This window comes from Lepus europaeus, chromosome 4 (assembly GCF_033115175.1).
Source record: "Lepus europaeus isolate LE1 chromosome 4, mLepTim1.pri, whole genome shotgun sequence".
NCBI lineage: Eukaryota > Metazoa > Chordata > Mammalia > Lagomorpha > Leporidae > Lepus > Lepus europaeus.
In genome coordinates this window covers 147,424,831-147,450,673 of record NC_084830.1, presented here as the reverse complement: position 1 = coordinate 147,450,673, position 25,843 = coordinate 147,424,831, and the positions used below count along the sequence as shown (strand labels likewise).

Genomic DNA, 25,843 nt, shown 5'->3' with positions numbered 1-25,843 from the left:
CATTTCATCAAGTACAAAAGCTTTCATGAATAAAACCTGAAAATTCACACACTTTATATTTAAAAACCAACCTTATCTCTTAAGCTGTCAATCTTAAACCATTCCAGTAGTTTAATACCAACATCCAAAGGACTTTCAAGAAATGTCCTATATGTTAGTAAGAAATCTTCTATGTAAGTTGGATCCACAATTGAATGTTCTTCTATTAAGTGCATGATGAGACGCTCAGGAGTTGCCTAAAAGTTTAAGCACACAAATAATTAGGAAATAAATAGCTCAGGAACAAAAATCTTTTGTTGGCTTCTTTTTGTACTCCTCTACACAAGACCCCGAAGTAGTTTCACCTTTAAACCTTTAGCAATGGGGAAAGTTATTCTCCTTAGCTTGTAATCCAGCCACAGTCAAAGATTCACGGACAAGGTAGAGGAATAAATACCCAAAAGCATTCGGGCAGCTTTAACTGTTTCCCTGGCATTTCATCATTCCACGCCTTTGAATATCACGGACTTACCCTGGTATGGGTAGCTTCACCCACTCTTGCTGCAATCGGTACATATAACAAATGTCTTAAGACAACAGAAGGAAGAGGTGAGAGGTTTAAAAAAAAAGGGGGGGGGGGGAGGAGCAAGCTTTCTTCAATTTTAATCCACCTAAAATTCTTTTGTGTTCCCAGGCTACTGGAACAACATCAGGTTCAAGACACCCTACTCTTCTGTAGTTTCTCCACCCTGAGAGGAATTACAAATTCTACAGCATTTGTGTTCATAGTTTTTGTCTGTATTCAAATTTATAAAAGTGAGGTAGACATTCTCCTTTTTCTCTTTCAGCTCTGAAACAAGTACTAAAATTTACTACTCTTGTAGCTGTTTCAGAAGGGACTACACAGAACATATACAGAAATGAACCAGATTAAGTTCATGGGGCAGGCACTGAACCTATCAGCTACAGCTTCCTGTTAATGCAGACCCTGGGAAGCAGCAGCAATGCCTAAGGTGACTGGAATTCTGCCACACACGTCGGGGACCTGAATTGAGATCCCCATTCTAAGCTTTGATCCTAGCTCAAACATGGCTATTTAAAGAAGTTATGGAGGAAACTAACAGATGGTAGGTATCTCTGTATGCCTCTCCAAAAACAAAAACAAAGTGCTGCCAGGGACAGTGCTCTGGCATAGGCTAAACTCTGTCTGCAGTGTTGGCATCCCATATGGGTGCCGGTTCGAATATCAGCTGCTCCACTTCCTATCAAGTTTCCCGCTAATGCACCTGGGAAAGCAGTGAAAGATGGCCTAAGTCCTTGGGTCCCTGCACCCATGTGGGAGACACAGAAGAAGCTCCTGCATCCTGGTTTCAGATCAGCCCAGCTGCAGCCATTTGGGGAGTGAGCCAGCAAATGGAAGATCTCTCTCTCTCTCTCTCTGCTTCTCTCTGTATACCTTTCAAATAAACAAATAAATCTTTAAAAAACTTGCTGCCATCATTCCAAGCTTTATTTTGCCACATTCATGCAAACCATTCGTCGTCAAGAATAACTGTAGGGTAATTACACATTAATATTAACAATGTTTTTATTTAACAAACGATTTCTTTTTAAAAAAGCATCCAATACTAATAAGGAATCTAAGCCATTTCTCTAGAAGGGAGTCAGAAGTCTCTACCATAGCTCTTCAGATAACTCACTTAAAGGACCAGGAGACTACAGGCCATTCCTCTTTCTACCCTCTAAAACACTCTAAGAGTACCAAACTGGCTTTACTGTTCAGGCCAACCACTGGTAGGGCAACTGAAATAGAGTTCTTAGACAATGTATAGCTAAGTCAGCGGTGAGAACTAATCAACCTTAAGAGAGGCACCTATTATTCCAATCGGTTAAATTGATGAGACAGGGTCTTGACAGTTAGTAGGTGATCCATTCACATACATATACGGACAAGTTACTAATGAGCTCATTAGCGCTCATGAAGGTGGGACTCTGGAAGACAGGGAGCACAGATGTGGCAGGCGAGAGAGACAGCTGGCAGGGTTATGCCCGCATGGTATATAGTTAGCAAGTATATAAAATTGCAAAGCCTAACAGGAGCTCTTGCTGGAGAAGATACCTAAATACACATAAGGAAAAGATCCTGTGACATACCAATGCAACTGTAAATTTAGATATGAAGTCACAGCTGTTTACTACATACAGACAAAAGAGTTACACATGTATATGTATACACAGATGCTACCCAGCTGTGTCTGATGAGAGGCTCTAAAAGCAAAGATAATTCAGCAGTGAAGAATACAGCGACTGCTTGTGTCTCGGTTTATGAGCACTATCTTCCACAAAAGCATCCAGGCCACTCCAGAGAAACAGCCTATCCCAGAGCTGGAGCACTGAAAAGTTCAGAGTAAGTCTTATTATTGCCTGAAAAGAATGAGGTGCTCTCAGAATGATGGTGGCATGTGAAAATATGGGAGCCAGCCCTTTTTTTTTTTTTTTGACAGGCAGAGTGGACAGTGAGAAAGGTCTTCCTTTGCCATTGGTTCACCCTCCAATGGCCACGGTGGCCAGCGCGCTGCAGTTGGCGCACCGTGCTGATCTGATGGCAGGAGCCAGGTGCTTCTCCTGGTCTCCCATGGGGTGCAGGGCCCAAGGACTTGGGCCATCCTCCACTGCACTCCCAGGCCATAGCAGAGAGCTGGCCTGGAAGAGGGGCAACCGGGACAGAATCCGGAGCCCCGACCGGAACTAGAACCCAGTGTGCCGGCGCTGCAAGGCAGAGGATTAGCCTAGTGAGCTGCGGCGCCAGCATGGGAGCCAGCCTTAAGAGGGTACTTACTACTACTTCTGACAAGCAAACACACCACCCTAGTCTATACCAATATAATTAACGAGGGAGCATAGAAAACTGACCCACAACCTACTAATTAACGTAAGTGGAGAAGAAATGACAGAAATAGCTATTTTCTGTAGAATAGTAAATGGAAGTAGGGACTAATAAGTAGAGGTTCATACCTCACTTGTGGATAGTGCATTCACACTACGTCAGGACATCTCTCCACCAAATACTTTTCAATGACACAGGGTGAAATGGTGAATTTACAGGAAGAAGCTAGGTAGACAGATACCAACATAACCAGGTCATCAAGGTTAACTACTGGACAGGTTGACATCGTATGCCCCCTAATACGATGCACTGACAAGAGAACATCATTTCTGTGGAATTCCTGTCAGCAAAGCACAGCCTGAGTCGGGCCATGGGAAACACCAGATACTCCCACTGGAGAGTCATGACTATACAGCATTCTTTACAGCTGTTGAGGATACCAATAACAGGTAAAGACCGAGAAAGGAATAGATGGGAGTGACATGATAGCAAAATGTAACTGCTCTTGGCCAGCATCCTGGACCAGAAGTGGAAAGAGAATTTCTGAGACACTAGGTAAAAATCTAAATAGGGTCCCTGTGCTAAATGGTTTCATTTTAACAATGTTTATTTCCCAATTTGAAGGATTCTACAGCGTTCTATGTAGGAAAGGTTCTATTTAGTAGACTATTTAGAAATGATAAGTCAACACATCTGCAGAGTGCTCTCGAATGATTAAAAGACTGATAATGGAGCAAATGCAGTGAAATACTAAAAGATGGGGAATAAATGAAGGTGCACTCAACACTATTCTTGCAGCCTATCTCTAAGATTCAATATTAGTAAACAGGGATGGCCACTAAAAGATAAAATGGATTAAAATGAAGAAGTATTATAGTAGCCTACGAGAGCCAACCCATTTGTTCACGTTTTCTACATTCATCAGTTTGGGGGGGGAGGGGAAGAGGCAGCTTTGAGGAACACCCTGACTCCCCTGGGAAGAATGTCTATGATGTTAAGATCATCTCTGATTTAATTCCTTCATGCGATTAAATAAACCACTCCATCTGCAATTTATAACAAAATACTTTGCAATCAAGAGTAGACAAACAATTACACATGTATTTCCTCTCTCTCAACTGTAACTGCTCTATTTTCCACCTACAGGTCTTTAAAGAAACAAGGAAGGGAAAGGCATTATGGCAGGTGGTGGGAGCAAGATACTTAGAGAAGGGAAAAGACTTAGGGATTAATACTCTTACTCTACAATTGTGCTAATGCTTCAATTTAGCACATTTAGTCCTACAAGACCTGCTGTGTTGACTCCATTTTCAGATTAGAAAAGCAGGTTCAGAGAAGCTGATACCTATCACAACGCTGCAGAGATCTATCAAGTCCTCTGCATTTTCACTTAAGGCTCCTTGTGGCTTTATATCTAGTCCTGCAATTTCCTGTTTTGTTTCTAAATATTACTGCCTTTAATGAAATCAAATGCCATTATCAATGAGTTATAAAATCGAGAAGGAAAACTGTGACTAGAATATTCCAAAATAGTACCTTACCCACACTAACATTAAATAGCAGTTAGTTCTTCATCATTAAAATGCATCAAAACCAACTCAAAAAAGATTTTTAATGCGTTACTGAACCATCTTCAACTACCCAAAAAGAGGTTCAAAGCCTTTTTGAAGCAAGATGAAGGGTTTATTCTATCAGTGAGTAGAATAATAAACAATAAAAAAAAACCACCTACCTTGATTACAATGTGTCCTTTCCTGGTTCCACTCCTATCAAGTTCACGGTGCTCATGCACCATAACAATTTCTCCCTCTTCCTCGACTTTATGGGTATTTTTTTCCACATGATTTAAAATTCTCCAATAATCCTGCTGGGCTATGCAGACAAACTGTCCAAGAACAACATGGGGACAATTAATGAATCTGTAGTACATAAAAATATCACTATGTACCAAGGCAGAGCACAAAGGTAAGAAATCAAGTGGCATCAGTTCTTTTTCTTTCAATTACTTTAATTCTTAGCAAAAAAAAAAGCAAGACTATTCATACAAAGAGAGCAAAGTAATTCCGTATGAATTCTGCTCCAAAAGGAGAAGTTACTATTGAGTTCTCTCTAAACTGACAATTTGAAGCTCCAGTAAGTTAGAAACAAACAACTCAGAAGTTCCCATTTCTTTCTTTCTATTAAAAAGAAGAGACTCCGAGCTAGCAAATTTCAGACAGAAATGCAACAAACTAGTATTTATTTAATAAATTCATGGTTAAAAATGTAGCTTATTAAATTCCACAACTATCTGATGCAGACATACAACCTGGTTTCCCTTATTATCTGTGAGCTACTGAAACTCCTAATTCTTACATAAAGCTCTTTTGAGGAAGAAACAAACAGGCTTAAACATTTTAAAGCAAACAAGCAAGAGTATCTGACTGTGGCAGAGTGGGTAATGTCACCACCTGCAGCACAGGCATCCTATATGGGTGCCATTTTGAGTCCCAGCTGCTCCACTTCTGATTTAGCTCCCTGCTAATGAACCTGGGAAAGCAGAGAAAGATGGCCCCAATACTTGAATCCCTACATCCATGTGGGAGACCTGCAGGGGCTTTTGGCTCCTGGCCTACCCAGCTGTGGCTGTTGCAGCCATTTGGGCAGTGAACCAGTGGACAGAAGATCTCTCCTTTTATCTCTCTGTAACTTTGCTTGTAAAGTAAATAAAATAAATCTTAAAAAAAAAAAAAAAAAAGGATTTGACCTAAGATAACCTTACCTGACAATCATCTACTTTCGTCCTGACAACTCCATGCATGTACTGTTTATCCAGAGAGGGAGTAATTCCAAAACTATTTCCCATAAAGAGATTTTCAACTTTCCCATCTGGATGACTAATTTCCACAGTGCCATTTAAAATAACATACCACGAGTCAAGCTACAGAGAAAAACAAAGGTCTTTAGAATATTTTTTAAAAAGACAAATAATCTTAATTATGAAAAAGAATACATTTATATCTATATCTCTCTCTATATATATAACTTGCATAACTTTAAAAAGGAAATCTGGTTATATTACGAAATACTTAGTCATTAACACTCTAGGCCTTGTCTATGCCAACCACCAACACTTACTTCACTGTTTCTTCTTTTGGGCGTGAAGAAAAATTAGAAACTTTCATAATTTATAAAATTCTCTGAGGGAAAAATAATGTAGTAAAAGCACAAACTCTCAGAATCTTAATCCGGACCTGGCTGCTGACTACCTAAGTGATGCTGGTACATGAGAAAACCTCTCCGGGTCTCAGTTCTCTACTGCCAAGATGGCCATAACAACAGTATCTATGACAGAACCACTCTAGTATTTGAATGAGTTAACAAATATTAAGGGCACTCAGCAATTACTGCCTTACTGCCTGCTCTCCTAAAACAGTTAGTGATTAATTCAGAAAAACTGTAAAAGCCTGAATTTTAAGGCATATCTAACAAAATAGTCTAAATTTCTAATGTTAACAAAACTTTGCTTTTTTATGGAAGTATTTAATGTTCCAAGGAATTCACGTCAAAGGTCTACTATGCATCCGTGAATATTACTTATTCTCCTTTAATATCCAATCCCTCTAATTAAGCTCAAACTTAAACACGAATCAACAAGCACTTATCTTCTTTCACCACTGTGGAATACAACTAGAAGTCAATAAGAACTTAAACAATACAAAGAAATTAAACAACACACTTCTGAATTAACCATTGGGTCACTATACAAAAGAGATATTAACTATTTCTTGAAATAATGAATACCAAGGGTCCAAGAGATATGGGCAGGTGTCTGGCCTAGGAGTTAATATACAAGATAGGCTATCTGTATCCCATATCAAAGTGACTGGGTTTAATTCCCAGCTCTGCTCCTGATTCCAGCTTCCTGCTGCTGTGTACCCTTTGAGTTCCTGGCTCCAGGCAGTGGCCTGACTCAGCTCCAGCTGTTGTGGACATCTGAGAAATGAGCCAGTGGATAGGAGAACTCTCTCTCCATCTATCTGCCTCCCTGTCTGGCTCTCAAATAAACCAAACAAATAAAAATAAAATTTATTGTTTAAGTAGCACAGAGATGGAAAATTATTAGCAATTAATGCCTACATTAAAAACTAAAAATATCTTAAATAATCAACTTATCATTACACCTGAAAGAACCAGAAGAATATGAGCAAATCAAACCCCAAATTAGACGAAACACTAAGATCACAGCACAAATAAATAGAGATTAGAACAAAAGAAAAATATGTGAAAACAAAAGTTGGGCTTTCCAAAAGATAAACAAAATGGACAGGCCTTTAGTCACGCAAACCAAGAAAAAAGGGGAAGATCCAATAAATAAAGCCAGTAATGAACAAGGAGGCAGTACAACTGATGGTAGAGGAATAAAAAAGATTAAGGAAAAATTGGAAAACACAGAAGAAATGGGTAGATTTCTGGGTACATGTCACATAATCAAAATTGAACCATGAGGACACAGAATGTCTGAACAACATGACAAGTTATCAAAGACTGAAGCAGTACTGAAAAGCATTTCAACATAAACGCTCAGGAACTGACAGCTTCACTGCTGAATTCTATAAAAGATTACATTATTTCTCAGTAATTTCAGAAAACTGTAAAGGAAGGAACTCAGCCAAATTCATTTTATGGGGTCAGTATTATTCTATCAAAACCAGATGAAGACATAGCAAAAAAGAAAACTACAGATTAGTATTCCGATTAACAGACATGTTAACAAGTACTTAATACTAGCAAATCAAACCCAACAGCGCATCAAAAACACTGAATACTCTCATCGAGTGGGATTTATGTGAGGAATGCAAGGACGGGAGGCCTCTACACACAACCAATATACAACATCCACAGGCTGAAAGACAAACACCATATAATCACCACAGCAGACACAGAACAAAGCATTCAATAACACTTAACACCATCCCTCAACAAGCTGGGCACACGACACATTTCAACATAATAAAGGTTATATATGATAAACTCATACATCATGTTAAATGGAGAAAGGCTGAAAGCATTTCCTCTAAGATCTGAAACAAGGATGTCCACTTTCACTGCTTCTGTTAAATGTAATACTGGAAGCTGCAGGCAGTAAATTAGACAAGAAAGGGAAAAGCTAAATTCTCTTTATTTGCAGATGGCAGGACCTTATACATAAAAAAAAAAAAAAAAACCCTAAAGATTCCAACAAAAACCTGCTCATATTCTAAACACATTCGGTAAAGTTGCAGGATATAAAAACAACATACAAAACACAACAATATTTTTATATGCAAATAAGAAACTGGCTGAAAAAGAAATTTAAAAAGCAGCCCTATTCCACACACACACACACACACATATACACACACACACACCCCATCACATACACCTAGGAATAAACGAACCCCAGGAAATGAAAGACCTCTATAGTAAAAGTTATAAAACACTGATGAAAGAAACAGAGGACTCAAAAAAATACAGAGGACACAAAAAAATAATATTGGTAAAATGTCGAAACTACTGAAAGTTATCTACAGATTCAGTTCAATCTCCATCAAAATATCAATGATATTCACAATGACAAAATTAGAAAAAAATAATTACTAAATTTATATAGAACCATAAAAGACCTAAAGTACTCAAAGCAATTCTGAAGAGAAAAAAATCTGGAGGCATAATACCTGGCTTAAAACACATTACAGGGGCTGGCGCTGTGGCATGACAAGTAAAGTCACAGCACACAGTGTCGGCATCCCAGCCGAGTCCAGGCTGCTTCACTTCCAGTCCAGCTCCCTGAAGGGAAACCGGCAGAAGCGGACCAAGTCCTTGAGCCACTGAACCCAAATGAGAGACACCGTGAGCTCCTGGCTCCTGATCAGCCCAATTCTGGCAATTGGGGGAGTGAACCAGTGGATCGCTCTCTTTCTCTCTCTGCTACTTAGCCTTTCAAATAAATAATCTTTAATAAAAAACACATTACAAAACTGTACTACTCAAGACAGTGTAGTCCTGCCATTAACAGAAGACACTCAGACCAACAGAATGTAACAGAGACCCCAGAAACGAAGCCAAGTATCCTGCAGCCAAGTGATCTGGTACAAAAATGCTAAAGACATATCCTGGAGAAAGGACAATCTAACAGTGTTGGGAAAACCAGACATACATATACAAGAATGAAACTAGACACCCTTTACCCCACTTCTGACCAAAGAAAAATCAATTCATAATGCATCAATGACCTAAATCAACAAGCTGAAACTAAGAAACTATTAGGCTAAGACATTTTAAGACTTTGGGATACGTAGCTTTAAAAAAAAAAAAAAGCTTTTTAAAAATAACACTCCAAAAATGCAGACAGCGAAAGCAGCACTATACACATGCAAAAAAAATTTCACATTTATCAAATATTAAGAACACATAAGGAGCTCAGTACTAAAAATCCATCTGATTAAATCCCACTACTGGGTATATTTGTATGCCCATGCTGATCACACCACTATTCACAAGAACCAAGATATGGAATCAACCAAGATATCTATTTATAGATAAATAGATTAAAAAATGTAATATATATATACATATATATATATACACACACACAATAAAATGCTGAAATAGAGCAATGAAACCCTATTTTTGTGACAACATGGACAGCACTGGAAAGTATTATGTTAAATAAGTAAAGCATAAAAGGCAAATACCCCACGTTCTCATTTGCGGAAGTGAAAAACGCTGATTACATAAAGCAGACAGTAAAATGGGGATCATCAGAATCTAGATGACAGACAGGTAGGGAAACGTCAAAGTATGGGTAACGGGTACCAAAGCACAGAGAGCTCTAATGCTACATAACTTAGCAGGGTAACTACATTCTATAATAAATAGTGAAATGTTTCGAAATAACTAGAGTAGAAGACTTCAAAGGTTTCCAACACACAGAATTTTTTTTTTTTTTTTTTTGACAGGCAGAGTGGACAGTGAGAGAGAGAGAGAGACAGAGAGAAAGGTCTTCCCTCGCCGTTGGTTCACCCTCCAATGGCCGCCGCGGTAGCGCGCTGCGGCCAGCGCACCGCGCTGTTCCGATGGCAGGAGCCAGGTGCTTATCCTGGTCTCCCATGGGGTGCAGAGCCCAAACACTTGGGCCATCCTCCACTGCACTCCCTGGCCACAGCAGAGAGCTGGCCTGGAAGAGGGGCAACCGGGACAGGATCGGTGCCCCGACCGGGACTAGAACCCGGTGTGCCGGCGCCGCAAGGCGGAGGATCAGCCTGTTGAGCCACGGCGCCGGCCCAGAATTTTGATATTTGAGGATAAAGAAATGCTAATTACAATAATTTATCCTAACACACTGTATACATGTACTGAATTAGAACACTGTATCCTACAAATAAGTATAATTATTAATGCCAACCAAAAAAAGGTAGAAATGAGACTTATGCCCTCAATAACTTTCATCAAATAATCTAAAAATAATTACAGTACCTCTATAAGATTAAATTACTGCTTATTCTTGCATTAAATTACAATAATGTCTAATTTTCACTATTATAAATATTCTGCAATGAACATCTTGTGACATATAAATCTTGAGTTTTACATTATGTCCTTAGGCTAGACACTCACAAAATGGGAAAAAAAGGTTAGAGACTTTGAATACTATGAGACCCAATTCCTAAATAACTTTCCACAAATACTATTCCAAGAGATTGTTCTAATAGCAGCATATGACAATGTTAATTTACTAACATCTCCACATTAATCTTTACTAATTTAATAAAACAGTACTGAAGTACTTCCTAATATTGCCTTCCTCTTCCATTCCAAAAGTCACCATCTGAGCATTTTAACATATAACTGTTTCAACAAATGCCTCCATGGGCAGGAGTTCACTAGGAGGCCGCGTACCAATACACTTTCCTCATTTTTAAAACATGGATGTATAATACAGAAAAGCAGTAAGGAGAATAAATACTTGATAAACATTCTAAAAGATAATAATGACATACAATTAGGACAATAATTAAGAATTTTTTAAATTATCTTATAACCTAACTTCAAAAGCAAAAATATTTGAGTCAATGAAAATTATTTATTTGTTGAATTTATATTCTAGGTAAAGTTCAAGCTAAAAAATAAAAAAGAGACAAAATAAACCCAAAACAAAAATTTATTCTTAAGAAATTTTAATTATCAGAAACCCAGCTTTAATTTTGAAAATATAAAATTTCCAAAGTCAAGATACAGGTTTTTGGAAATTACTCTAAAAATTAATACAACATTGATTTGCTGACATACCTCTTGGCCATCTTCAAGAATAATAGCGCCAGCCTGCTCTACCACTTCAAAAATCATCACTGAACAAAGTTCTCTCCTTACAGACATGGTCATGTTTGCAAAAGCAGGCAACTGGTGCATAAACTCCAATAACTGTTCTACAAAAAACAGAAATTCTAGTATTAATACAATCAAAGACATCTTGACTACAAAATCCACAATACTAACTTTCCTAATCAACTTAGGAATCTATGAAACTGGAAAAAAAAGGTAGAATATTACTGTTGATTAAAAAAAATTAACCACTTACTTAGTTTATACATACATTCAGACCCACATATAAATACGGCAATACTGGAAGATAAACGAATGTACAACTTGCACAGAAAACCAGGACACTGTGTAAGGTCAGATGAGATTTTATCTAATTTTACCAGCATGAGATACCACTCCACAATGCCTGAGTTTAATGATGCTCTTTAACCTAACAGATTAGTCTTTTGCTAGTTCTTACTGAGCTAAAAGTGTTTTTTTTTTAAATGATTTTAATAAATGTAAATAAATTAGGGATAACATATGAATTCTAGCTCAGAATCTGTCAAAGCAACTAGGTAACTTTCTTTAATTTAACTAACAAATGTTTATAGGTTCCTTAAATCATTGTCTGGTTCAGAAACGTGTAATAAGGGAGAAACACATATAAGCTGTGAGCTAGGAGACTAAGTAGATATGGCTGTAAGGTGCTATATACCCAGAAATAACTGGCGTTAATTGTATTTCAATTTTTTTTAAAGCTGTGTTATAAACAACAGCAGACCATAACTCTTTACCATAAAAATGCAATGCCAGTTACTAGTTAGATAATCTTCACAAAATGACTCTTTTTTTTTTGGACAGGCAGAGTAGACAGTGAGAGAGAGAGAGACAGAGAGAAAGGTCTTCCATTGCCATTGGTTCACCCTCCAATGGCCGCCACGGCTGGCGCACCGCGCTGATCCAATGGCAGGAGCCAGGTGCTTCTCCTGGTCTCCCATGGGGTGCAGGGCCCAAGGACTTGAGCCATCCTCCACTGCACTCCCTGGCCACAGCAGAGAGCTGGCCTGGAAGAGGGGCAACCGGGACAGAATCCAGCGCCCCAACCGGGACTAGAACCCGGTGTGCCGGCGCCACAAGGCGGAAGATGAGCCTAGTGAGCAGCAGCGCCGGCCCAAAATGAGTCTTAAACGGCAGGCTATTTAACTATATAGTATCTTTAGAATAGCAGTCAATGTTCACTTACAATGCTCTTTACTCAAATAAATTATGACTGTAATTAGTAGCAGTATCACGTAATATGAATAGCATAGCACTACAAAATGACCTAAGATAAAATCTTAACTGCATAATATACAATTGACAGAAAATAACCTTTGATTTTTGAAGATAACATTATTATCTTTGGCTATCACACAACTTTCCAAAGTATTTCTTATACTAAGTAGTTCTATAAGAAATTACATAAAGGAAAGTTTTAGCCCAAAATTTTTTTTTTTTTTTTTTTTTTTTTAATTTTTGACAGGCAGAGTGGACAGTGAGAGAGAGAGAGATAGAGAGAAAGGTCTTCCTTTGCCGTTGGTTCACCCTCCAATGGCCGCCGCGGTAGGCGCGCTGCGGCCGGCGCACCGCGCCGGTCCGATGGCAGGAGCCAGGTGCTTCTCCTGGTCTCCCATGGGGTGCAGGGCCCAAGGACTTGGGCCATCCTCCACTGCACTCCCTGGCCACAGCAGAGAGCTGGCCTGGAAGAGGGGCAACCGGGACAGGATCGGTGCCCCGACCGGGACTAGAACCCGGTGTGCCGGCGCCGCAAGGCGGAGGATTAGCCTATTGAGCCGCGGCGCCGGCCAGCCCAAAATTTTATATATTTTTCTAAGTTTCTGAGGAACTAAAAACATATTCTTTGAAAAAAATTTAAAAGCTGGATTCATCAACACTGGGCATTCCCAGTACTGTGTTTTAAATATTTTGTGGACATGAAGCAAAAAAAAAAAAATCACTACAATCAAAGTTTTTGTTTTATAAATCTGGCAGCCAACCTCAAAGAAGGCACTCAAGGATCTGCCTCCTGCTATTTATGTCCACATGCATTCATCTCTCAAGGTACGAGGTTGGTTGTGGGGACGAAATTTGGCTTAAGTAATGTGGTATCATTCCTGAGACAAAATGATGGAAGACACTGTGGCATCTGCCTTATTCTTCCTTGGATTACTAGTACTTGCCACATGGAGGAGCCCATATGATGAAGAACTGAGGTCTTGTGCCAAAAGTCATGAGATAGCATCCTGGACACAGACCCACCCACTTAGCCAGTGACAGACAATTCAGGAAGACTGCAGCTTCTGGTGACATTCTGGTTACCACTCACGAAGAATTCCAAGTCAGAATTACCTGGCTAAGCCACTTGCTGAATTCCTGACCCACAAAAGCTATGAAATAATAAATATATACCGTTTTAAGCTCTTAAGTTTCCAACTAATTTGTTACTGAGTAAATGATATATAAATTAAGTTACAAAGTCTCATTGTGAATAGACAACATTTCTTACCAATGTCATCATCAGTTTTGTCTGCAGGTTCTTTTTCAAGACACTCACGAACAAGATCTCGTCCATGCAATGGATCTGTGCGATCAATCTCTTCGTCATCTTCTTCTTCATCCTCAGAATCAACAGGTCCTTCTGGAAGACGTGTTAAATCTACATCTCCTACCTCACTCTCTGTAGCCTAGAGAAAAAAAAATCTCAATCACTGGAGCAGCACACTGAGTGTTATAAAAAAGTTACTATTTTACCAGACTTGACAAAGTCAAGAAATGGAGGCAATCATATAAACTGGTTTTTTTTAAAAAGGTAAAGATTAGAACTGAAAAGTGTTAAAACAGATCCAGCGTAAAAAAATAAATACCCATCTCTTCTTAATATCTTATTGTTGGATCTAACAGTATACAAAGAGCTGAGAGCACTCCCACTTTAAAATTAACTTATACCACTATTCTGAAAACATACTAGTATCAGATAAAGGAGCTAGCAGATTTTTAAAGATTGTAAAATGTTGGCCGGCGCCATGGCTTAACAGGTTAATCCTCCGCCTTGCGGCGCCGGCACACCAGGTTCTAGTCCCGGTTGCCCCTCTTCCAGGCCAGCTCTCTGCTATGGCCCGGGAGTGCAGTGGAGGATGGCCCAAGTCCTTGGGCCCTGCACCCACATGGGAGACCAGGAGAAGCACCTGGCTCCTGGCTTCAGATCAGTGAGATGCGCCGGCCACAGCGGCCATTGGAGGGTGAACCAGTGGCAAAAAGGAAGACCTTTCTCTCTGTCTCTCTATCCACTCTGCCTGTCCAAAAAAAAAAAAAAAAATTGTAAAATGCTATTTGTAGAAAATAATAAGATGCCTTGCAGCCAATACAACTGTCATGAAATGGATTATCAGACAATACTTCTAAATATTACACTCAACTGATTCACTTTAAAAATGAAAAGGCATGACTATAAAAGAAGAAATGAGTTGCAAAACTGGAATTCACAGTAACAAATATGAAACAAGCACTCAAATATGGTTATTAGTGAAGACTGAAATTGTCGTATAAAAATTTAAGTCTCATCTCCTGTTCTGAACATTTACTATTTGTCTGCCTACAAGATCATACTTCGTCTGGAGATTGATGTTCTTCCTAAAGCTCAGAGATTCCAATGGACAACAGTGTGCCTGCTTCCTGGCCACATAAGCTAAAGTACAAAGGGATTTTCTTTCTATTTTTATAATCAGAGATGAAAAGAAAAAGAAAAGTCAGAGCAGAAACTTATAGCCACTTGGAAATGCCTCTCTGTGGGGACTGAGAGCGGAATGGGTATGTGGAGAAAAGGAAGGAGGGCACTGAGCCAAACAGGCAGACACAGAGCATTAAAGCAATAAAAACTGAGCACACAGGACAGAGAAATAAAGAGCACAACATACATAGCAGCCTATCTGTCACTCAAAGCATCAGAGAGGGAAGACAAAAAAATCAAGTCACAGGGAGTCCCAAACCAGAGACAGAGAGGCACAGATAGATCTGTAAGCAATCAGGTTCTCTGAGATCAAGGCTGTCTGCTTTCTCCCTGGGTCACTAAGTTATCCTTAAGGCTTTTGTTATAGCAAGTTAGGGCTCTAACACTTGGTTGCAACTCAGAAAGTCCCGATTTGTTCTCTAAAACCATGTCTTGCAGTTCTTCTGGATTTCTACACAGCCTTAAAGGAATAGATAGCTAACAATCCAGACTCCACATCCAAGTTAAGACCCTGAAGATTAGACAAGCTGGCTCTTAAGGGTCTGCTATGGTCTGAATGTGTCCCCCCATCTACCCTCCCACTTTGACCCAAATACTTACATTGATATCTTAATTCCCAAGGCAGTAGTACTAGAAGATAGGGCCTTTGGGAAATGGCTAAATCATGAAATAAATGGTTATGTCACGACAATCTTCTTGAATGGGATTAAAAAGAGGCCCACAGTAGCTCATCTACTCCTTCTACTATGTGAGGACATAGCTAGACAGTGCCATTTAAGAACCATACAAAGGGTCTTCATTTACCGGCACCTTGATCTTTGATATTCCAGTTTCCAAAACAGTGGGAAATAAATTCCTGTTTTTTTTTTTTTTGAAAGACAGGAGTTACAGAGAGGGGTAGAGACAGAGAGAGAGGTCCTCCATCCACTGGTTCACTCCCCAGATGGCCGTAACAGCCAGAGCTGTGCCGTTCCAAAGCCAGGAGCTTCTTCCTGGTCTCCCACATGGGTGCAGGGGCCCAAGGACTTGGGCCATCTTCTACTGCTTTTCCAGGCCATAGCAGAGAGCTGGATGGGAAGAGGAGCAACTGGGACTAGAATCGGTGCCCATATGAGATGCTGGCGCTTTACGGCAGGGTGTTAACCCACTGTGCCGCAGTGCCAGCCCCAAATTTCAGTTCTTTATGAGCTACCCAATCTAAGGTATTCTGTAATAACAAAATGAGTAAGATAGGGTCACACAGGGATAGTCCCATCTCATAACTAACCAGGGATTATAATGAAGAAAAAATGGGAATTCTCAACAACAACAAGGCATAAACCATAAGGTAAGTAAACTTGAACAAGAGGCAATATAAACTACTTACACTTAAGTAGAGAGAGGGTAGATAAGCCAAAAAGAAAATTTAACAGATGTTTAGAGCCTTGTATAATACCAAGAGTTCGAACAAAAACTGTGAGTCAAAATATACTATATATTTGTTAAGGTAGGGAACACAGCAGATTAAGTCCTGGCCTTTCACTTACTTTACACTAGCACCTGAGATACTGCAAGCCTTGAAAAGATTATGAAAAATGAATTAAGCCTGGAGTAGGGGGTGCACAGTATATTGGTGATAGGATTAACAAGAGCTATTAAACTTCTTGTGCTTTCCTTGTCTTGCCATATTAATGTCTCTGTGTCAACAGAATTTGGTGAAGCAGACAGTCTGAGATGATTTTCTGATGACTTGGCCTTCCCAAAATAAACCAGAGGATATCCTTTTCCTGTTTGCATCTAGATAAACATGAAGCTTCAACAAGGCAAACTACAGGTTGGAATTAATAGTTAAACATATTTACAAAAAAGCCAGATTTTCATATTTAGGGCAAGTATTAAGCCAGAACTTCAAACCTGCAATCCTTCTTTCTGAATTCCCATTTTTCAGTATTTCTTACAACTCTGTTTATAGAGCATTTAATCCTTATTTTTCCTTAGTTTTTCTGGTCAGGCAAGAACTCTGGCCTACTCCATAACCTCTCCAACAGGTAGACAAGCAACATATGTAGAGCTTTAGTTATCTTCATACATTTTTTTTTTTTTTTTTTGGACAGGCAGAGTGGACAAAGAGAGAGAGAGACAGAGAGAAAGGTCTTCCTTTACTGTTGGTTCACCCTCCAATGGCCACCGCGGCTGGTGCGCTGCGGCCAGCACACCATGCTGATCCGAAGCCGGGAGCCAGGTGCTTCTCCTGGTCTCCCATGCGGGTGCAGGGCCCAAGCACCTGGGCCATCCTCCACTGCACTCCCGGGCCACAGCAGAGAGCTGGCCTGGGACTAGAACCCGGTGTGCCGGCGCCGCAAGGTGGAAGATTAGCCTATTGAGCCACGGCGCCGGCCTATCTTCATACATCTTTTGAATTTTTCCTTAAAACCCATATTGATTTCTACCTCCAAATGTATTTCAACTGAATTTTTTTCTACATTACTAAGTGCCAACACTATGCCTGACAAAACATGGGTTATAAAGTTAAGATATAGACAGTGTTCCCCATAAATTTGATATTGGAAAAATTTTAGATTCAAGTAAATAACTACAGTAAAAACAGCACAAAAGCCTCAAGACCAGAGAGAAAAACTGTTGTGGGTTTCTAAGGAACAAGATACCTCTTCCTGGTGGAAGAACATGAAAGATAACACAAAAATGTCATCTAGGTGGACCTACAGTTAGAAGAGCATGACTAAAACGCAAGGCTGGGTAAGGCAAATATGTTCAGACAGTATTATGTAGTTCTCATCAAACAAAATCTAGAATGCGTAAGTGACAAAATAGTGGAATATTAAACTAGACTGCAGACGGTTTTTAGAAGTCAAAGACTTGGAATGTGGAGTGAAGAATGTAAATGAGATAATGGAAAGGGATTAAGCTTTTTAAGGAGAGGAATAATTAAGGTCACAGCATTCTTAAAATTTATTTCAAACAGGAATTTAAAAAAAAGAAGTCAGGCTACCACTGTCGTAGAGCAGGTTAAGCCACCAGAAGTGACGCCAGATCCTCTATCTGAGCTATGGTTCAAGCCCTGGCTACTCTGCTTCTGACCCAGCTCCTTGCTAATATATCTAGTAAGGCAGTAGAAGATGGCCCAAGCACTTGGGACCCTGCCACCCAGGTGGGAGACTAGAAGTTCTTGATGCCTGGCTTTGCCCCGCTCCACCCCAAAAGGCAAGACCACCTAGGTAGCAGATGAAGATCTCTGTCTCTCCCTCTCTCCCTGCTTCTCAAATACATAAAAATCTTAAAGTGGTAGCTAAGAAACAACAGTTTTGACTTGGACATTCAGCATTCTTAAAAGAAATATAAACAATAGGTAGAAGACAAGACATGGTGGGTTAAAGGTAGCTGAGGTGAAAAAGCATTCTGATGGAAATGTAACGCCACAGTTCTGGAGAGACTAGCACTAGAGCTATAACTTAGGAGATCATGTCAACACACAGGTGGCAACTGAAGCCTTGGCCTTTTTAGAAAGTTTATTTCCTACAAAGAAATTTTACAAAGGTAAATGGGTGATGAAATTCATGTCTTACATTATTTAATAATGAGTTAATGAAAAGACAAGTGCTTTTATTCAAGTCAATGTATCTCAATTTCTCAGCTCTTAGACTAAAATAAGGATTCTAGAAAGAAGCACTTTTTATTCTCTTGAGTACTCTTTAAGGATGAGTAAAATACTCTATCCAAGAATTTTTAACATCTTAATGCATACTCTTGGCTATATTTCAACCTAATCTGATTAGAAACAAAGTCACACTGGAAACATTATCTCCTTTTTTCCCCCCAGACTGTGGTAAATGCATTATTTTGAAGTTTCTTTGATAGTCAACAGTTTTCATTTATAAACTAGAAGACACAAACACCATAAAGAGGGAAATACATAGAAGTATAGCCACACATCTGGCCAGAAGCAATGGTATAAACAGCTTTCCAATTAAGACGTGCCACTAGGATATCTCCTTTTCTCTTTACCAATACTCCAAATTAAAAATTACATCATTTGGGGCCGGCGCTGTAGCATAGGGGGCAAAGCCATCCCCTGCAGTGCCGGCATCCTATATGGGCGCTGGTTCGAGTCCCAGCTGCTCCACTTCCAATCCAGCTCTTTGCTATGGACTGGGAAAGCAGTAGAAGACTGCCCAAGTGCTTCAGTCCCTGCATCTGTGTGGGAGACCAGGAAGAAGCTCCTGACTCCTGGCTTCGGAATGGCCCAGCTGCAGTCACTGTGGCCATCTGGGGAGTGAACCAGCAGATGGAAGACCTCTCTCTCTGCCTCTGCCTCTCTGTGGCTCCAGCTTTCAAATAAATAATCTTTTAAAAAAATTACATCATTTTACAAGGCACTGTTTATACTGTTACAGGTTGGGTGTTTATCTTTAAAAGCTCTCGAATACTGCAATTCAGATAAACCAGACAAACTGACTTGACTGTGTCTGGTTAAGGCATTGGTAATGCACATGCATAACCAAAGTGTCCGGCCACACCTGAAACAGGTACTACAAAGATAGCCTGAGGTCAAGGGGAAAGAATGAGTCCAGTACTCAATATTTAATTCGTCTTCCATTTTAGTCATTAGGATCTAATGGTACCACATATAGACAAACAGAATTTGGTTGAGTGATATTAGATGACTTACTGATGATTTTCTAATATTGTAGATTTTTAAAAATGCAAAAATACTTCATTTCTGGAAGAATATTGATCTACTATTAATCTGTTCTTATTGCTTATTCATCATTTTCCACAATGTTTTTAATTTCTATTTTTAACCCTACACTGTGTTTATTTTTATTATTTATTTTTTTGACAGGCAGAGTGGACAGTGAGACAGACAGAGAGAAAGCTCTTCCTTTTTGCCATTGGTTCACCCTCCAATGGCGGCCGTGGCCGGCGTGCTGCGGCCGGAGTACTGCGCTGATCTGAAGGCAGGAGCCAAGGTGCTTCTCCTGGTCTCCCATGGGGTGCAGGGCCCAAGCACTTGGGCCATCCTTCACTGCACTCCCGGGCCACAGCAGAGAGCTGGACTGGAAGAGTAGCAACCAGGACAGAATCCGGCGCCCCAACCGGGACTAGAACCTGGGGTGCCAGCGCCACAGGCGGAGGATTAGCCAAGTGAGCCGTGGCACATTTTTTAAAAAAATTATCTCATTTGTATGAGCTTCTAGAAAATGGTAACTTGTAAGGGAGAAAAAAGACTGGTGGTTCCCAACAGTCGGGGATCAGGAGAGGAGACCTACAGCAAAGGGGATAGTATACTTTCTGAGTAAACAGAAAGTAAGTTCTATGGCTTGATGTAAACTGAAGAGAGTCAATCTCATGTGTAAATTACATATCAGTTAACACAAAACACATACACACAGTTGGTGTAGGAGGCAGAACTAAGTCGATCAGAGGTTGAATTTGTTGACTGAGGGAAGAGAGCCAATGGTAATTTCAGGATTCTGAAGCAGGAAAAGGAGACTTCTACAATACCTTGCAATATGCAGGAGAGATAGCAACACCTACCCACAGCTGTGTCCATTCTTAAACTGAACTTCTTATAAGGTAGGATGAATTGTATAATATTACTAAGGAAGGAAGACATATGGACAATTTCAAGCAGGGCACTACACTTGGGTCATAGTCCTGCGACACAAAACCTCCAGTTCCAACTTCAGGTTGGTTATCTTACAGGTGGGAAATCTGTAGATGCTAATAGAGGTGCAGTTCTTCCGAAACTTCTCCAGTATGTTCATCAACAAACAAGGGCCTAGTCTTCCAGCGCACAGTGAAGTATTGTCCTTTCCAAGCGACCCTGAATTTTAATCTACACACTCTTTTGTCCCTTCCCTCACAACTATTTGCCTTAGAAATGGATCATTCCAGTGAGACTAGGTTTCCACAGTTTGTCAATGCATCTCCTGTTGTGTACAGTCTCTCTTAGCAAGGTTAAGACATTCCCACCCATCCTGACAGGAATATGCAGCACCCATATTCCTGAATTTGACCAATCCCAGGCCTATCTGTCTCAGAGTTCCTCTCCTGGAAAAACTCAGAGATGCCACTGCTCTTCCACAAGATACCTGTTTGGGGGAAAGCCAGAACGTTTTGAAAAGCTACACATAAACTAAAAAATGGTGTCTTGCTGTTTTCCATCTTTCATTTGCCTATCAATTTGATTTAACAGAGAAAGACTGGTTTTTCTAAAATACCTAAATCTGGGTAACTTAGTAGAACCACAATTTAAATATTTCCCTCAAAAAACAAAGATTCTATTTCCACAGTTCTGTGTTTTATGGATGCCACTCAGTACACTGGGCAATTGGCCTATTTAAATGTGGCTACTCTGAACTGCAGGGTGCTGTAAAATTAAATGGTTTTCTTTTCTTCTTCTTTTTTTTTTTTTTTTAAATTTTTGACAGGCAGAGTGGACAGTGAGAGAGAGACAGAGAGAAAGGTCTTCCTTTTTGCCGTTGGTTCACCCTCTAATGGCCGCTGCGGTAGCGCGCTGTGGCCGGCGCACCATGCTGATCCGATGGCAGGAGCCAGGTGCTTCTCCTGGTCTCCCATGGGGTGCAGAGCCCAAGCACTTGGGCCATCCTCCACTGCACTCCCGGGCCACAGCAGAGAGCTGGCCTGGAAGAGGGGCAACCGGGACAGGATCGATGCCCCGACCAGGACTAGAACCCGGTATGCCGGCGCCGCAAGGCGGAGGATTAGCCTAGTGAGCCGCGGCGCCGGCCTAAAATTAAATGGTTTTCTAAAGAGTTAGCATTGTGGCAGGTGATGGGGTGTAGCAAGTTAAGCTGTGTCCTGCAGCACTGGCATCCCACAAGCACATCAATTTGAATCCCGGCTGCTCCACTTCTGATTCAGCTCTGCTAATGTGCCTGGCAAAGCAGTGGAAGATGGCCCAAGCCCTTGGGCCCCTGCACCCGCATGGGAGACCTGGAAGCAGCTCCTCGCTTTGGATCGGTACAGCTCCGGTAGTTGCGGCCAATTGGGGAGTGAAACCAGCGGATGGAAGACCTCTCTCTCTCTCTCTCTCGCTCACTCGCTCTCTCTCTCTGCCTCTCCTTCTCTCTCTGTGTAACTCTTGACTTTCAAGTAAAATTAATAAATCTTCAAAAAAAAAAAGATACCTATTGAGGTGCCCATAGGTTTTTAAAAAAAAAGACTTAGTATGAAGAACGCAACATAAATTATGTTAAAATGTTGATTACAGGCTAAAATTATAATATTTGGATATACTGTGCTAAATAAAGCATATTACTAAAATTAACTGTGCTTGTTTCCTTCTACTTTTTAAAATATGATTTCCAGAAAATTTAAATATATGGCTCGGTTTAAATTTCTATTAGATAGCTCCAAAATACACTGCACATTTGAAATTCTGAATAAACCAACTTTAAAAATGAGATTTATTCATTATTTGAAAGGCAGAGTGAAAGAAAAACGGAGAGTGTGCACACCAAGCCAGGGTGAAGCCAGGAGCTTCTCCACATCTCCCACAAGAGTGGGAGGGGCACAAGGATTTGCAGTATCTCCTGCTGCCTTCCCAGGCACACCAGCAGGGAGCTGGATCAGAGACAGAGCAGCCTGGACTTGAAGCGGTGCTCACACAGGATGCACGTGTCCCAGGCAGCAGCTTAATCAGTTGAGCAACAAGTATCACGTATTCTTTATTTTATTGAAAGCCTGTATATCCATGATCACTGACAGAACACAACCCACTCCACGTAAAGGAGACCACACACGAAGTTCCACTCTGAGGACTACAGCATGCACTGCTCTGAACTCAGGTTCCATCTCAGCAGAATGTGTAAGGACCCTCCCATGTGGGGGACCTCCCAAAGCCTGCCCTCTATTACAAGGAACCTGAAAATCTTACTAAATTGGCCATTTCTTCTGAGTTTTTAAAAATGAAAAAGTTCATAAATACACTAATTAATTTATATATTACAGTAACAGAAATCTTTTTTATAATATAAAAACAATGCTAATGTTCTTCATGACTTCTACTTATGAAAGCATGTTTCTATATTTCTAAGGGGTCAGTGAGATAAAAAAATGGAAGCTAACACTGGATTATACCTAATCCTTCTCAAAAGACAGATCACCTTTGATTAAGCATACAAATTTGAAAAGTAAATAAAGTATACTTCACTATAGACCTCATGCTTGAATTTTATACTGCCATAGAATATTCTGAAGTATAAAAAAAGCCATAGTCACAGCACACAAACTCTTAAGGTATTACCTGATAGATATCAGATAAACTGCTGCTTCCAGAGTCACTGGCAATGCTACAGCCAGACTGACTAGAAGACACATGAGTCACCTGTGGGTGAGGGCTATCTGTGAGATGCATCTTGGTAAGATCAGCCGGAAGCTGAAGGAAAAAGAAGAATTTAGTTATTTTAAATGTCAGACTACCTTTTTACGAGTTCTTGAAACACTATAATTTCTATTAATACATTTCTGTTTTATGCACATTACTATACAACCTCATTTCTAACTTAATTTCTCCATCCTTAGCAAAAATCTTTTGAAATAATAAGAACCAAGTAATATTCTCAAGCTTTCAGACATCCCTACAGTGGTAAGGTCACCAAATAGTTTCCCAAAAGGGACTGTCATTATTAACGGTGTTTCAAAGGAAAAGTCTGGTCCCTCCTTTTCCCACATAAAAATATCAGTTGCTTTAACTGTAAAGGGCCAGAATACTATTAAAACACATAGACAGTAAAACGAACAACAGTATCTTGGATTAAAGCACAGCACTAGGCAGCAACAAACTAACTGCATTTAACATCCCCTAAATTTTGTAAGCATCTTTATACTTATGTTATTAAATTAGTATATGACTGGTCTCTGAGAAATTACTAACAATCAAAACAATTTAATGAATGTGTGCTAGGTACTGGGATACAAGAAACACAAGAAGGAAATGACTTCAACAGCCCTTTAATATGGTCACACTCTTGTCAGGTACAGAGGTTATGTAACACACTTCATACTACATCTCAGATAACGAATGTTCTAGGAGTTAAGAAACAAAACACTACACTCTAAGAAATGAATGTGCCACACAGAAGGTATGGTATAATGTCTTCCCAAGTGATTCCTCAGACCATTAAGAGCAATCCAATTTAAAAAACAGTTTCCAACTGTTTTATTTAGGAAAACATTAAAGACAGTGTCACATAGACAGTACAAGTTAAATATACTCCAAATGAACAAATGGTTAAGTCCGAATTAAATCATCTCAAGAGTAATTACTATAATTACAACAATTACACACCAAAATTAATTATGAACTTCCCCTACTGAAAATGATGGATTAGGTAATTCAATTGCATTCTATAACTAATATAAATAGAAATGTGGAAAACACACACACATACACACACATTCTTGAGGGGGTGAGAGAAAAACATACGAGAGCACAGGGCCTAGAAAACATTCACACATTCATTCGCACAAGTATGCAGTTACTGGTCCTTGAGGTTGCTTTTCTCCTAAGACTATCTTTTGATTCCTAATTTCCAAGCTCAGTATGGAAGGGAAACTCTTGGACTATGACCCTGCAGAGGATACTACGCTCTAAGAATTTTAACTTAAAAATACTTCAACCTTGATTTTCTAATGATTTCAATTCCTGATGCTAGATTAAGGGAACCTATGATTACTGGTATTTCCACTCAACAGTTACAGGCAAACACAAATCTTCTATTGGATACTTTTGTCTTTTTTAATATGTTCCTTTTCTTTTTTTTTTCTACAAAACCAAAATGTGTTTATTTAATATATATCACAAGAACTCAAACAGACTTAATTTTAAACACAAACAAAAATAACACCACAGCTCAAGACAGTCCAGTACAGAGATCAAGGACAGGACAGACTGTAAGGCAGAACCAGGAAAGGCGACGGCACAAGGAGAGGCTGGGCAGCCCGGGTCAGGGGTCTTGGCTGGAGACCTGCTTTGAGTAGGTTTCTTGCAGGTACTTCTTAAAAGCTGTGGGGTTTTTCCAGAGCTCGGCGGCATGTGTGTTCAAAGGGCTACCAATGTTGGGCTCTCCCAGCAGGCTCTGGATGGACAGCAGGATGGTCCTGACGTCATACAGGGCAGACCACTTGTCCTTGAGGATGTCCAGGCAGATGTTCTCTGCGTGTCCACGTTGGGGTGGTAGCAGGGCGTGAGGAACTTCACCGTGGGTGCGTTGTAAGGGTAGCCACTGGGGAACTCCAGGGAGAGCTTGTACCTCAGGTCTTCATATACGGTGCCGGCTGCCCCATGGATGGTCCCTATCCACTTGAACAGGCTGTCTGACTCCGGGATGGCAGAGATTCCTTTGTCACCAGACATCTTGAGCGTCATTAGCTCCTGCTGTAGCCTCTTGCCCACGGGGCTCGGCGCCTTTACGGGCGGCGGCAACGCTGGCGGCGGCTGGATCGCGATTTTGAGAGGCCATTCGGGCAGCACTCGCCAGGGAAGCAGGAACTAGGAGAACACGACGGCAACTGCCTATGTTCCTTTTCTTTTAAAGTTAATTTACCTACCCACCAATTTGACAGAGACAGCAACAGAGAGAGAGAAATCTTCCATCTGCTGGTTCACTTTCCAACCCTTCCCCGCCCAAAAGCTGGGGTTGGGCCAGGCTCCAGCCAAGAGTCTGGAACTCCACCTGGGTTTTCCAAGTAGGTGACAGAAATCCAAGTACTAGTATCATCACCTGCTGCCTCCAAGACTTGAACTGCACTCCAATATGTGATGTAGACTTCTGAAGTGTCAGCTTAACCTGCTGTGCCATAATGCCCACTTTCTTTTTTATCAATATTTTAAAACAATGTTTTAAAAATGTTAAAATCAT

The 25,843-nt window shown here is 40.3% G+C and overlaps 1 protein-coding gene and 1 pseudogene across 7 annotated transcripts in view; both read right to left on the bottom strand.

Annotated features, from left to right (window-relative positions):
• RAPGEF6 (Rap guanine nucleotide exchange factor 6) overlaps positions 1-25,843 on the bottom strand; it is a 218,633-nt gene that overhangs the window by 95,374 nt on the left and 97,416 nt on the right. For 6 of the 7 annotated variants that reach the window (XM_062189209.1, XM_062189210.1, XM_062189211.1 and 3 more), the window contains exons 7-12: positions 23,227-23,358; positions 13,737-13,914; positions 11,177-11,313; positions 5,628-5,786; positions 4,599-4,751; positions 72-236 (exon numbers count right to left, since the gene is read on the bottom strand). In XM_062189209.1, the coding sequence (XP_062045193.1) occupies positions 72-236; positions 4,599-4,751; positions 5,628-5,786; positions 11,177-11,313; positions 13,737-13,914; positions 23,227-23,358 (924 nt within the window). The remainder of the gene's footprint in view (positions 1-71; positions 237-4,598; positions 4,752-5,627; positions 5,787-11,176; positions 11,314-13,736; positions 13,915-23,226; positions 23,359-25,843) is intronic. The other variant, XM_062189213.1, reaches the window with a different exon arrangement.
• LOC133758074 (ubiquitin-conjugating enzyme E2 C-like) lies at positions 24,847-25,477 on the bottom strand (annotated as a pseudogene).